Source organism: Oncorhynchus mykiss, chromosome 10 (genome assembly GCF_013265735.2).
Source record: "Oncorhynchus mykiss isolate Arlee chromosome 10, USDA_OmykA_1.1, whole genome shotgun sequence".
NCBI lineage: Eukaryota > Metazoa > Chordata > Actinopteri > Salmoniformes > Salmonidae > Oncorhynchus > Oncorhynchus mykiss.
In genome coordinates, this window is record NC_048574.1 from 61,855,287 (window position 1) to 61,869,293 (window position 14,007).

A 14,007-nucleotide genomic window follows, 5' to 3' on the forward strand; every position below is an offset into this window, starting at 1 on the left:
CAAAAGTATGATCAAGTGAACCTGCTGTGAATCCAGTCACTTTGACACATTAAGTGAGTTCACAAAATACAACACGCATGATGAGCATTAGCAGGCATACAGATATTAACATAGCTCTCTCACTCACAGACACACGCACAGATATGTCACGCAGCACACACACACACACACTGAAATGACTGTACTCAGTGAAGTTCAGTCCGTGTAAATAAAGATGACCACGTTACTAGGATGTAGTAACACCTCACCAACATTCATCTTATACTGCTCGTTCTGATATTTCTTCATTTCTTGTTTTGACCTTTTTTTTGGGGCGTGTGATTATTTGTGTATTCATATTGAAATGTTAAACACTTTACTGCCCTGCCGGAGCTAGAAACATGGGTATTTCGCTGCGCCCGCTTTAACATCTGCTAATATGTGTACGTGACGAATACAATTTGATTTGACCAAGATACAAAAAAAATGGTAAGAAAAGAGAGACGGGGAGAAGGAGAGAGAAAGGAAGTCAGCGCAGTAAATGAATAATGCCAGGATTCCAGGTACAAGAAAGGAGGCGGAAGGAAGAAGAAGAAGAGAGAAAGAGATGGGTCCAGGAAGACGGCTGGGAGTGTTTTCCGATTCGACTAGCAATACGAGAATGCTTGGTGAAATGTAATGCTATGGGCTTTACGCTAATCCGCCCGTGTCGGGGACATGGGTCGCGTCTCTAATGTCACCCTGTTCTCTATGTAGTGCTCTACTTAGTGCACTGTGTAGGGAATAGGGTGCGATTTGGCGAGCAGGCATTGTCCCTAAGCCCCTTCTGTCGGTGTATTACTGGTGTATCACTGCACAGAAGTGCGGAGAGAGGGATCAAAACTACCCAGAATTAAATGAATATTGCGTCTCTCTCTGAGCCCTCTCCATATCTCTCTATCTTGTCATCCTCCCCTCTCCCCCTTTAGTTTTTCATCCATCCTCCTCTCATCCAAACATATTTCTAGACAAATGTTCAACACCCACCTCCAGTTTTGTTTGTGTGTACAGTATCTGTGTTCTGTAATGGCTGCCGTCGGAGGACTGTTATGGGGGAATCAGAGGAGTCGCATGAAAACATGGAGTAGTGGGTGTTTATACGGTGGTGGGGAATGCCGGTACTACCATAGTTAGAGAGAGAGGTGGGGGAGAGAGAGAATAGCGGGGGGAGAGAGAGCGAGAGAATGGTGGTGTAGAGAGTGGCGGGGGGAGAGAGAGTGGTGGGGGAGAGAGAGAGAGTAGCAGGGGGGAGAGAGAGAGAGAATGGTGGGGTAGAGAGTGGCGGGGGAGAGAGAGAGAGTGGTGGGGGAGAGAGAGAGAGAGAGTAGTGGGGGAGAGAGAGCGAGAGAATGGTGGGGTAGAGAGTGGCGGGGGGAGAGAGAGAGAGAGTGGCAGGGGAGAGAGTGGTGGGGGGGAGGGAGTGGTGGGGGAGAGAGAGAGAGTGGTGGGGGAGAGAGAGAGAGAGAGTAGCGGGGGAGAGAGAGCGAGAGAATGGTGGGGTAGAGAGTGGCGGGGGAGAGAGAGAGAGTGGCGGGGGAGAGAGTGGTGGGGGAGAGAGAGAGAGAGTAGCGGGGGAGAGAGAGCGAGAGAATGGTGGGGTAGAGAGTGTCGGGGGAGAGAGAGAGAGGGAGTAGTGGGGGAGAGAGAGAGAGAGAGAATGGTGGTGTAGAGAGTGGTGGGGGGAGAGAGAGAGAGTGGTGGGGGAGAGAGAGAGAGAGTAGCAGGGGAGAGAGAGAGAGTGGTGGGGGAGAGAGAGAGAGAATGGTGGGGTAGAGAGTGGCGGGGGGAGAGAGAGAGTAGCGGGGAGAGAGAGCGAGAGAATGGTGGGGTAGAGAGTGGCGGGGGAGAGAGAGAGAGTGGCGGGGGAGAGAGTGGTGGGGGAGAGAGAGAGAGAGTAGCGGGGGAGAGAGAGTGAGAGAATGGTGGGGTAGAGAGTGTCGGGGGAGAGAGAGAGAGGGAGTAGTGGGGGAGAGAGAGAGAGAGAGAGAGAATGGTGGTGTAGAGAGTGGCGGGGGAGAGAGAGAGAGTGGCGGGGGAGAGAGTGGTGGGGGAGAGAGAGAGAGAGTAGCGGGGGAGAGAGAGCGAGAGAATGGTGGGGTAGAGAGTGGCGGGGGGAGAGAGAGAGTGGCGGGGGAGAGAGAGAGAGGGAGTAGTGGGGGAGAGAGAGAGAGTGGTGGGGGAGAGAGAGAGAGAGAGTAGCGGGGGAGAGAGAGCGAGAGAATGGTGGGGTAGAGAGTGGCGGGGGAGAGAGATAGAGTGGCGGGGGAGAGAGTGGTGGGGGAGAGAGAGAGAGAGTAGCGGGGGAGAGAGAGTGAGAGAATGGTGGGGTAGAGAGTGTCGGGGGAGAGAGAGAGAGGGAGTAGTGGGGGAGAGAGAGAGAGAGAGAATGGTGGTGTAGAGAGTGGCGGGGGGAGAGAGAGAGAGTGGTGGGGGAGAGAGAGAGAGAGTAGCAGGGGAGAGAGAGAGAGTGGTGGGGGAGAGAGAGAGAGAATGGTGGGGTAGAGAGTGGCGGGGGGAGAGAGAGAGTGGCGGGGGAGAGAGAGAGAGGGAGTAGTGGGGGAGAGAGAGAGAATGGTGGTGTAGAGAGTGGCGGGGGAGAGAGAGAGTGGTGGGGGAGAGAGAGAGAGAGAGTAGCAGGGGAGAGAGAGCGAGAGAATGGTGGTGTAGAGAATGGCGGGGGGAGAGAGAGAGTGGTGGGGGAGAGAGAGAGAGTAGCGGGGGAGAGAGAGAGAGTGGTGGGGGAGAGAGAGAGAGTAGCGGGGGAGAGAGCGAGAGAATGGTGGGGTAGAGAGTGGCGGGGGAGAGAGAGAGTGATGGGAGAGAGAGAGAGTAGCGGGGGAGAGAGAGAGAGAGAATGGTAGGGTAGAGAGTGGCGGAGGGAGAGAGAGAGTGGCGGGGGAGAGAGTGGTGGGGGAAAGAGAGAGAGAGAGTAGCGGGGGAGAGAGAGCGAGATAATGGTGGGGTAGAGAGTGGCGGGGGGAGAGAGAGAGAGTGGTGGGAGAGAGAGAGAGAGAATGGTGGGGTAGAGAGTGGCGGGGGGAGAGAGAGAGTGGGCGGGGGAGAGAGTGGTGGGGGAGAGAGAGAGAGTGTTGGGGGAGAGAGAGTGAGAGAATGGTGGGGGAGAGACTGGTGGGGAGAGAGAGGGAGGGGAGAGAGAGAGCGAGAGAATGGTGGGGTAGAGACTGGTGGGGAGAGAGAGGGAGGGGAGAGAGAGAGTGGTGAGGGAGATTGGGATTGGGGGAAAGCGAGGAGGATAGGAGAAGAGGTGGGGGGATAGGCACAGGGAGAAAGGTTTAGTGGGTTCACTTACAGATCTGTCATTTAATCAAACCATGATTATGAAAGGAAATACGGAGGGAGGGAGGGAGGGAGGGAGTTCATATAGGATAGTGAGAGGAAAATGCAGAGGGTTAACAAGGGATAGGTTGCATGTGTTGATGACAGAAGCATAGAGAGCCGGATAGAGGGAGAGAAAGAGGCATATCCGTGTTCTGTAGCAAACCCCATCACAGGGTTGCATCCAAAACAGCACCCTATTCCCTACATAGTGCACTACTTTTGACCAGAAAATAATTTTGGACACAGTATGGAAGTGTTAATGTCACAGAGAGAGAGAGAAAACATAAAAATATATAAAACAGTCTGGCCACTAGCTGGGGGGAAAAAATAAAAGTTGAAAGGGATTTATTTACTTTAAGAGACTGACTGGGTAGAGGAGAGTGGTTTAAACCCCTGATGCACCGCATTTAGAATTAAGCCTCAAAATTATTCAACTATTAAACATGAGCGGCTTAATGCAGCAGATACATAGACCATCTGATGCTGAACAGAGTTGAAATCACCCTTCCGAGACGAGAGAGCGAGGGATGGATGGAGAGATAAAGACTGGGGGAAGGGGAGTGCTTAGCTAAAAAAAATTAAGGTGAATCAATCTTGCAGAGAAAGGGGGGAGTAGGTAAGAAAGAGGGGAGAGGAGGAAGGAGGGGAAGGGAGAGGGAGGGATGCGGTAGAGGGAGAGAGGGATTATTCACCGTTTCAAATGAATAAATCCGTATTGTGTGAATCTGGCACAGACAGAGAGAGAGAGCGAGGGAGCGAGGGAGGAAAAGAGAGAGCATCACCTCGACAGGACCTAAAGATCAAAGAGATCCACAACAAGAATAGAGGGAAAGAATTCTCAACTGCCAGAAAAGAGGAACAACAATAACTGAATACAAACGTGTTTTCATGATCTAGAATCTCTCTGCATTGGACTTGGAATAAGCTTCTCTGCAGTGACAACCACCAGATACCAACCAACTGAAGAAGACTTCACTTTAACATCAACTTTGGAACAGTGACAGGAGCTGAAGCCCTGAACATGCAATAACAGAACATGAAAGAGAAGAGAAGGAACGTGGCATTGGAATAAAGAGGAACTCAGCCTGGACACAGGTGCAGAAGAGAAGAGAAGAGAGAGAGAGAGAGAGAGAGAGAGAGAGAGAGAGAGAGAGAGAGAGAGAGAGAGAGAGAGAGAGGGAGAGAGAGAGAGAGAGAGAGAGAGAGAGAGAGAGAGAGAGAGAGAGAGAGAGAGAGAGAGAGAGAGAGAGAGAGAGAGAGAGAGAGAGAGAGAGAGAGAGAGAGAGAGAGAGAGAGAGAGAGAGAGAGAGAGAGAGAGAGAGAGAGAGAGAGCCGGAAGGGAGTGAGAGAAAAGAGAAGAGAAGGAAAGCATCAGAGGGTATATTATTTCTGGGTCATCACCCCCCGATGAGAGGACAACACCTGCCTGGTGACTTCTGTTGCTAAGCACAGCCAGGTGGGGACAATAACTACATAACAGAATTATGTCAAATATCATATGTCACGTTTCAGTTTTGATAGTCGTAATTATACGAGGCGCTGTCAGCGCATATGTGGTTCATGTAGTAGCAGGACACTGGTGTCAACCACTAGAGCCTACCGTTTCATAAAGATATTGATGATGTAGGAGCTGCTGGTTGATGAAAGACGGTTTTTGGTGCGTGCTCAATGTAAGCCTCCTCCAGGAGGCATTTTTTTTTGCATGTGTGTGAACCTGAGCCATCACAACGCCTCTCAACGCCTCAGAGCTGCAAGGGTGTTATGACACTTTTGGGGTTGTGTGGGTTTTTGGGATCCTTCAGGGGCGCAGTGATGGTTGAGCTCAGCTGCCCCGGTGCATTGTGGGGGAGAGAGGGTGTGAAGGTACTCGCGCTCTATTCGCTCCTGGCAGTCGGTGAGTCAGGTTGTTTTTCTTCCAAAAATATATTGCATTGATATATGTTTTTTTATGAGTGTAAACATACCAAAAATGTAGTTGGTACCTTTTTCATTTGTTTAAAATAACTGATATTTGTGATTTACAATTGATGTGAAATTTATGTGAAATATACCAGAGAGAAGAGATACAAACATATCAATATTTCCCTCTCCTTTTCTGTCGATCTCTTTCTCTCATCCACCAGTACACACATCCCATGCCCAGCCTCCCCTCCCTCTCTCCCTCCCGGCCAAAATCGTTGTCCCCCCTCCCTGGCACTCTCTGCCCCTGTTGCAGGCTGATCTGGGCTCACTGTTCTCCAACTCCAGCCCCTTCGCCTTCTCCCAGTCCCTGCTCATGGTGCCTCCGGCTGGGGAAGCCTCCAAAGCGGGGGTCCGGGCTTCATTCGGGCCTTACTCTGTCAGCCAGGTAAATCAATTGGGATTGTGCTCCTTGACAGTCAGCAGAATGCTGTAGATCTCTGCTTATACATTTGGAGAATTAGTTCCATAGATTTTGTAGTATTTCTGTGTCCTAAGAAGTAGCAGGATAATATGTAACGCAGAGATCTTCCTCTAACCCTCTCTCTAACAGTGTAACCTGCTCTCGCTCTCCTTCTCTCACTCCTCAGCTGGTCTCTGGGCCCATCCTCCCCCTCTCCCCTCCTCTGTCTGCGTCTCTCCTCTCTAAACACGTGGAGCGAGAGAGGGATGAAGGAGGAAAGGAGAGGTACAGGGTGCGGGTGTTGTTCCACGTACGAGGGGACACCAGCAGAGGGAGCTGTATCACCCTCCACGCCTTCAAAGAGACCGAGGAGCAGAAGGCTTCGTGTGTCACACAGGTGTGTGCGTGCGTCCGGGCACACACTATATTCGGCCAAAGACTGAGACCGGACTAAACGTTTTCTTTGGAACTCTAGCGGGACTCTGAATGATGGATATGTCGTGTTGTGTGTTTGTTACACTGGCCAACACATTGAAATGTTCTGTTCTATATAAAGTATGACACCAAACGCTCACCAATCCCTCTCTTCATCCATTTCTCCTCTCTCTTTCCCAGCCTCCATTGGGTCTGTGTGTGGTGACCCTGGCCCTATCTAAGGACTGGTTTGAGGCGGACCAGACCAGCCAGCCCTACCTCGGCCCCAACCAGCGTGCCAGACACACACACCGACACCGCAGCCGTAATCGGGGACGACGGCACGAGGGTGTTGTCGTCGGTGGAGCTGGCGGCCTCCCCTTCCCAGGCGCCCTCAGATACAGCCCCACCCACACTGGAGACCGCATCCAGTTGTACTACTCATTGTTCGGCATAGCGTCCAACATCAAACTAGCACCCCCTAGTTGTGTGGAAGACAAATTACCACAGTCTCAGAGACAGTTGATTTATATAGGAGCTGTGACTCTGAGGGAGTACAATAAGGGGAAAGAGGCCAGCAGGACCAAAGAGGAAATAGACTGTTGCAATGGACAGGAAGAGGAGGAGCTACGGTTGGATTCCAACGTGCTGATTCGCTATCGCAGGGGACCGGTCCGCACGGGACAGCCAATAGGGATTTCTGTGAACCTGAGGGCCAATTTCAGTGCAGAGTTTGTTGTTATCCGGTAAGTCTTTTGTTACGTGATGCTCTGTGACGTAAGTGATAATCCAGCAAATTGAAAAGGGAGACCTGATGACGACCTAAACACATATAGGAACACAGCAGTGTGCAGCTTCCTCTCTTTCACTGATAAATACTGTATTCATATTTCAATATCAAACCATTTCTCTCACTGCCACTGTATCTGTCTAGTATGAATAGTATGTATACAGTATGTAGTACATGTACATTGGGGCCGGCAGATCGCCTAGCGGTTAGAGAGGAGAGCCGGAGGGTTGCCACTTCGAATCTGTCAGGAAGTGAGCTGGCAACCAGAGGGTTGATATCAAATCCTAGATGCCATTGTCTACCGTTGTGCCCACGTAACACCCCACAACAACAGCTCCCGGGGCGCCTAGTGTGTCACCCCCCCCCCCCCCCCCCATCCGCTCCTCTCCAGAACCTGTACATGTGTGTGTATGTGTCTTTCAGAGGGGTTGGGTTAAAAGCAAAGCGGAAGTCAAATTGTGGTTGAACAATAAAGTGATCTTAATTTCCATTTTAGTCATTTCCCAGACGCCCTTATTCAGAGTGACAAACAGTAAGTCACGCTATATCTGTATGTATCTCTTCCAGACTGAAGGTGAAGAAAGGCCTTTTGTCTCTGGTTGCCCAGCGCTCTCTGAACTCCGACCTCTGGGTTGTGAACCTGGAGAAAACGCAGGGCTCCAAACATGACGTCATCTCCATCATCTGCCACAAATTGGCGGGACACATGGACAGTGACAGGTATTACTTCATCATATATATTACTGTACAATATTACTCAGGTACAATATTACCTCAGAGAAGGAACGTATTCAATTTAACCGGTTTGTGACTTGACACATTATCAAAATGGCATGCATGTGATACCACATATGTGAGAGAATATTACTCTATTGAATATTCCAACACGTGATTTTTTTCCATCAAATGGCTTTTTCCTTATCCTCCCCACTCTTCTCCCTACTCTCGCTCTCTCTCCTCACCCCTTTCACTCCGCTTTCTCCTGTCGCCGTCCTCCCGCCTCCTCTCCCTCAGTCCCGCTGCTCTGCAGCAGGTTGCCTGTCTGTCAGTGGACGGCTTGCGAAGGAGTTTCGGGGTTGCCATGACTGTGTCGGCCAGCTGGTGGGTGGAGTACTCAGGCCGTAATAACCCTCCGACACCACGCGGCGGAGTAGTGAGCAGCTTCTCCTTCACTGACAGAGAGATAGCGGGCATCTCTCCCATAACTGAGGTAGGTAAGAACTTTATTAAATCAGGGCCAGTTTCCCCGGGGACACAGAATCGTCCATTGAACATGCCTCTTAGTTCCAAATACTCTTAGTCAGGAAAAATAACCGTGCATCTTAGTCCAGAACTCTTAGGAAGGGAAATTGGCCCACGGTGTATTTGCTTCTTAATGTTACATAATCTGTATGTACTATGCAGTAGAATAAAGGACCATGCGATAGCCACAACACATCTCCATACATCTACGGTCCCTTAGTGTTTCGGTGAAACTGTTTCTGCCTTTAAAAAGCTCTGTGTGTTTATTCCTAAATAAGGCCAATAAAACTGAACTTGTTGTCATCAACACACAGAGTGGCATGATCATCAACACGGCCATCTTGACCAGCGAGCCCGTGTCACTTCCTGTCATTGTGCTGGCAGTGGGGCATGATGGGAAGGTGTCTGATATCACCGCGGCGGTGAGGTGTCAGTCGTCCAACGATGATATCATCAAGGTAACCAGACACGACTGTACATACTGTATACGCACCACACACACAGCGGTGGAAAGCAGCTGTTTTACGGGTTCCTGAACAATTCTGCTATTTTGTGAGTTTTTTTCATGCTGATATTAACCGCCATTATTTCCTATGACAAAAAAACAGCTTCTGGACAACAGAACAGCAATCACTAACCTCGATTTGAATGACAATTTCTAACAACCTCTGGACGTCGGTACCTCTGGACCAAGCCATCAAAACAGACTCAAAACAGACTCAAAACAGACTCAAAACAGGAAGAGAGAGGCAAACAAGAGAGGCAAACGAGCCGGCATCCTGATGAGACTGCGTTGGCGAGCAGATAAACCGCCTCTACCCTCTGTTCTATTGGCAAATGTAAAATCACTGGAGAACCAACTGGATTAGCTCCGTTTGAGACTATCCTATCAACAGGACCTGAACGACTGAAATAAGATGGGTGTGTTTTCTTGTTAACAACAGCTAGTGCGCAATCTCTAATGTTAAGGAAATCGCGAGTTTTTGCTCGCCTGAGTTAGAATACCTCATGATAAGCTGCAGACCATACTTTTTACCAGTGGTGTAAAGTACTTAAGTAAAAATACTTGAAAGTACTACTTAAGTAGTTATTTTTGACAACTTTTACTTTTACTTCATTACATTCCAGATAGCCAAAAGTACTTGTCACATTTTAAATGTTTAGCAGGACAGGGAAATATTCTAATTCACACACTTATCAAGAGAACATTCCTGGTCACCCCTACTGCCTCTGATCTGGCGGACTCACAAAACACATACTTCGTTTGTAAATGATGTCTGAGTGTTGGAGCGTGCCCCTGGCTATCCACTAATGTAAAAAATATATGCTTTTACTATTGATACTTGAGTAAAAGTCTAAAAGTATTTGGTTTTTAAAAAACTTAAGTATCAAAAGTAAATGTAATTGCTCAAATATACTTAAGTAGGATTTTACTAGGTGACTTTCTCTTTACATTTTCTATTAAGGTATCGTGACTTTTACTCAAGTATGACAAGTAGGTACTTTTTCCACCACTGCTATTTACCAAGAGAGTTCACATCTATATTTTTCCCTAGCTGTTTATCTACCACCACAAACCGATGCTGTCACTAAGTTCGTACTCAACGAACTGTATAGGGCCATAAGCAAACAAGAAAATGCACATCCAGAGGAGGCTGGTGATTTTAATACACGGAAACTAAAATCTGTTTTACCTCATTTTTACAGGTGTGTCACTGTGCAAGTAGAGGCGACAAAACTCTTGTTCACCTTTACTCCTCACGCAGAACCGCATACAAGGCTCTCCCGCCATAGATTACAGACAATATCTGCTCTGAGATTTAAAAAACTAGAGCTGCCGCTTTCAAGGAGCGGGACGTTAATCCGGGCGTTTATAAAAAATCCTGCTATGATCTCCAACGAGCCATCAAACAGGCAAAGCGTCAATATAGGACTAAGATTGAATCCTACTACCCCGGCTATGACGGTTGTTGTATGTGGCAGGGCTTGCAAACGATCACAGAAAACCCTGCAGAAAACCCTGCTGCGAGCTGCCCAGTGACGCAAACCTACCGTACAAGCTAAATGCCTTCTATGCTCGCTTTCGAGACAAGCAACACTGAACCATGCAACACTGAAAGGCTGGTCATGGCTCACATCAGCACCATCATCTCTGATACCCTGGACCCAGTCCAATTCACATACCGCCCCAACAGATCCACAGATGACACAATCTCTTTTGCACTCCACACTGCCCTTTCCCACCTGGATAAGAGGAACACCTGAGAATGCTGCTCATCGACTACAGCTCAGCGTTCAACAACAAAGTGCCCTCCAAGATCATCACTAGGCTCAGGACCCTGGGACTGAAATGACTCCAACACCATCATTAAGTTTTCAGATGAAGACGAGACAACTTATAGGGAGGTCAGCACAGTGCCAGGATAACAACCTTTCCCTCAACGTCAGCTAGACAAAGGAGCTGGTCGTGGAATACAGGAAACAGAGGGCCAAGCACCCATCCACATCGACGGGGCTGTAGTGGAGCGGGTCAGGAGCTTCAAGTTCCTCGGCGTCCACATCATTAAGGAATTAACATGTTCCACGCACATCAACACAGTCATGAAGAAAGCACGACAACGCCTCTTCACCCTCAGGAGGCTGAAAAGATTTGGCACGGGGCCTCAGGTCCTCTAAAAGTTATATAGCTGCACCATTGAGAGTATTTTGACTGGCTTCATCACCGTTTTATAAGGCAACTGCTTGGTATCCGACCGCAAAGCTCTACAGAGGTTAATGCATACAACCCAGTCCATCACTGGGGCCGAGCTTCCTGCCACCCAGAACCTCTATACCAGGCGGTGTCAAAGGAAGGCCCCAGAAATTGTCAAAGACTCCAGCCACCCAAGTCATAGACTGTTCTCTCTGCTACTGCACGGCAGGCGGTACCGATGAACCAAGTAGGGAACCAACAGGACCCTTTACAGCTTCTACCCCAACCAAAAAGACTGCTAAATAGTTAACCAAATAGCAACCCGGACTATCTGCATTGACCCCACTTTTGCACTAACTCTTTTGACTCATCACATATGTGGCTGCTAATGTTTATTATCTATCCTTTTGCCTAGTCACTTTAAGTTATCACAAGTTATCGTTACTCATTAGCTGTGTTCCCCATACTAACTGTGTTCCCCATACACATACTAACATACTGTATACTACATACATAATGAGTATATACTACATAGTGTAACGACCCTGAGTTTATATGCGCGTAAATCAACTCGTGTGAGTATATACTACATAGTGTAACGACCCTGAGTTTATATGCGCGTAAATCGACTCTGCCGCACGAGCATGCTTTTGCGGCAGTCGATAGCTCGCTGGACTTCGGGCTAGAAGGTCGAGGGTTCGAGGCTCCCTCCCTGCTTGTTTCATTACAATAATATTAGTTCGTGTCCGTATACTGTAAACGAACAGTATGCTTTCAGTTGAGCGTACTAGCTCTTCTCATGTCTACCGGAATTTGATGCTGTTACTATGCAACCTCTTGCTAGCTTGTTAGCATAACAAATGACTAGTTAGACATTTTACGACTTTGGGTGTGATCTTAAATTCAATCCGGAATGCCAGAATGCACTCTTAAATTCGGAGCGTTGTCAGATTGTCCGTTTGTAAATTCAGAGCGTTTCGCTCTCGGAGCGTTCAGAGCGCACACTGGAGTAGGGTTGATTTGAGCGTTCTGACCTTACAGCGGCTGTCAAGCACCCAAGATAACGTTGGCTGGCTTGCTAGCTGTTTCCAGACACAAATGACACCACTCTGGCCATTTTACTCGGCCTACCAGAGCTGGTTATCCAGAGCGTTTGTGGCTGTAACTGTGCTGCTGGCAACAATTTAAATAAGCTTTTTTTTGCCGCCATTTACTGACACCGGCCATATTCAACTCGTGTTGAGCGTTGGTAAATTCAATATTCTGCGCTCTGGTACACTCAGACGAGAGTATTAACGTGTAAGGTAACTTATTTGAAAATAAATTACTTTATTACATTTTCTTAACATTTGTCATAATTAATCAAAACAATTAATTTGAATCCGCTCTCGTTATACTTTGACTGCATATTTTCTGCCATTTTCTTAAAATCTAGAAACCACATCCACTTCCTGAAGAATTGCATTATGAGGCCTAAAGTACGGAAATCTATACTTCATATTTTGCCAAATTTAGTACAACATCCAGGAACTTTTGGCATAATAACTATATCCAGACTATGAACAGTAAGCATACGATATACTCAATACACGTCACAAATAGTACGGGTAGTATGATTATTTCAAACAGTTGTGTATTGTATGCTTGTGTATTTATTCCTCTTGTTATTACTTTTATATTTTTCTCTGCATTGTTGGGAAAGGGCCCGTACGTAAGCGTTTCACTGTTAGTGTACACCTGTTGTTTTACTAAGCATGTGACAAATAAAATGTTATTTGTTTGGATTGATTTGACCCACAAGCACACGCAATCCTCCACTCCCTTTATCACCCCCTGTTTTGATTCAACAGGTGTCAAGCGATTGCTCAACCCTCTTCGTCGACGGAAGTGAATCAGGGGTGGGCAGCACCTGCGTAGGGGTGGAGTTTCTCCTGGGCACGCTCAGTGGTTCCCTATGTCTGTCGGTGTGGGCTCCTGTCGTCCCGCTGCGCGTCTCACTGTCCGATAACGAGCTGAGCGCCATCGATGGCTGGAACCACTACACCGAGAACGGGTGAGTCCCTGTGCGTGCGTGCGTCGAGAGAAAGATGAAGACACACTGAGCAGGAATGACATAAAGCAGGATTAGACATGGCCATGTCATTAACATCAAGATTCCTAAAGCAGTTGATAGAATGATGGGGAATGGAACAGTTAGAACTTCCATTTGTATGTGTTTTTATTTAACCTTTATTTATCTAGGCAAGTCAATTAAATAACAAATTATTTTTTACAATGATGGCCTGGCAATCTGTTCCCAGTTCACCTCCTGGTCTCCTTTTAGCATAATCTCCTTTCCTATTCCATCTTTATCTATCTCAAGACAGAGCAGGAGGTTGAAACACCAAACCAGGAAGGCCCAGTGGTGGAAAGAGTACTCAATTTTCATACTTGAGTAAAAGTAGAGATACCTTAATAGAAAATGACAAGTGTAAAAGTCTAAAAGTATTTGCTTTTAAATATACTTAAGTATCAAACTAAATGTAATTGCTAAAATATACTGAAGTATCAAAAGTGAAAGCACAAATAATAAAGAATTCCTGATATTAAGTAAAACAGACAGCACAATTGTATTTTTTTATTTATGCATAGCCAGGGTCACACCAACACTCAGACATCATTTAAAAACAACGCATTTGTGTTTAGTGAGTCCGCCAGATCAGAGGCAGTAGGGATGACCAGGGATGTTCTCTTGATAAGTGGGCAAATTGGACCATTTTCTGTCCTGCTAAGCATTCGAAATGTAACAAGTACTTTTGCGTGTCAGGGAAAATGTATGGAGTAAAAAGTACAGCGTTTTCTTTAGGAATGTAGTGAAATAAAAGTAGTCCAAAATATAAATAGTAAAGTAAAGTACAGATACCCAAAAAACGACATAAGTAGTACTTTAAAGTATTTTTACTTAAGTACTTTACATCACTGGGAATGTCTGGTAGAACAGTGAAGGGCTGTGTCCCACTTGGCACGCTATTCCCTATATAGTGCACTACTTTTGACCAGAGCCATATGGACCCTTGACAAAAGTAGTGCACTATATAGGGATTAAGGTGCGATTTGACACAAACCCAAGGTCTACTGCCAAAAAGCGTCATTCACCATACAAACACTACA

At 47.3% G+C, this 14,007-nt stretch overlaps 1 protein-coding gene across 1 annotated transcript; it reads left to right on the plus strand.

The window, feature by feature from the left end:
- The first annotated feature begins 5,169 nt into the window (after nt 1–5,169).
- On the plus strand, nt 5,170–12,914 carry tmem132a (transmembrane protein 132A). Its single transcript, XM_036989372.1, has 8 exons — nt 5,170–5,220; nt 5,573–5,704; nt 5,907–6,116; nt 6,335–6,879; nt 7,491–7,643; nt 7,938–8,133; nt 8,480–8,623; nt 12,708–12,914. Exons 1-8 carry the CDS (start codon nt 5,170–5,172, stop codon nt 12,912–12,914), a joined length of 1,638 nt encoding a protein of 545 aa, XP_036845267.1.
- The last annotated feature ends 1,093 nt before the right edge of the window (nt 12,915–14,007 follow it).

Coding starts and splice junctions, on each gene's coding strand:
- tmem132a (XM_036989372.1), top strand. CDS start 5,170: ATGGTTGAGCTCAGCTGCCCCGGTGCATTGTGGGGGAGAGAGGGTGTG. Junction 6,117..6,334: donor AGGCTTCGTGTGTCACACAG/GTGTGTGCGTGC, acceptor TCTCTTTCCCAG/CCTCCATTGGGTCTGTGTGT. Junction 8,134..8,479: donor GCATCTCTCCCATAACTGAG/GTAGGTAAGAAC, acceptor ATCAACACACAG/AGTGGCATGATCATCAACAC.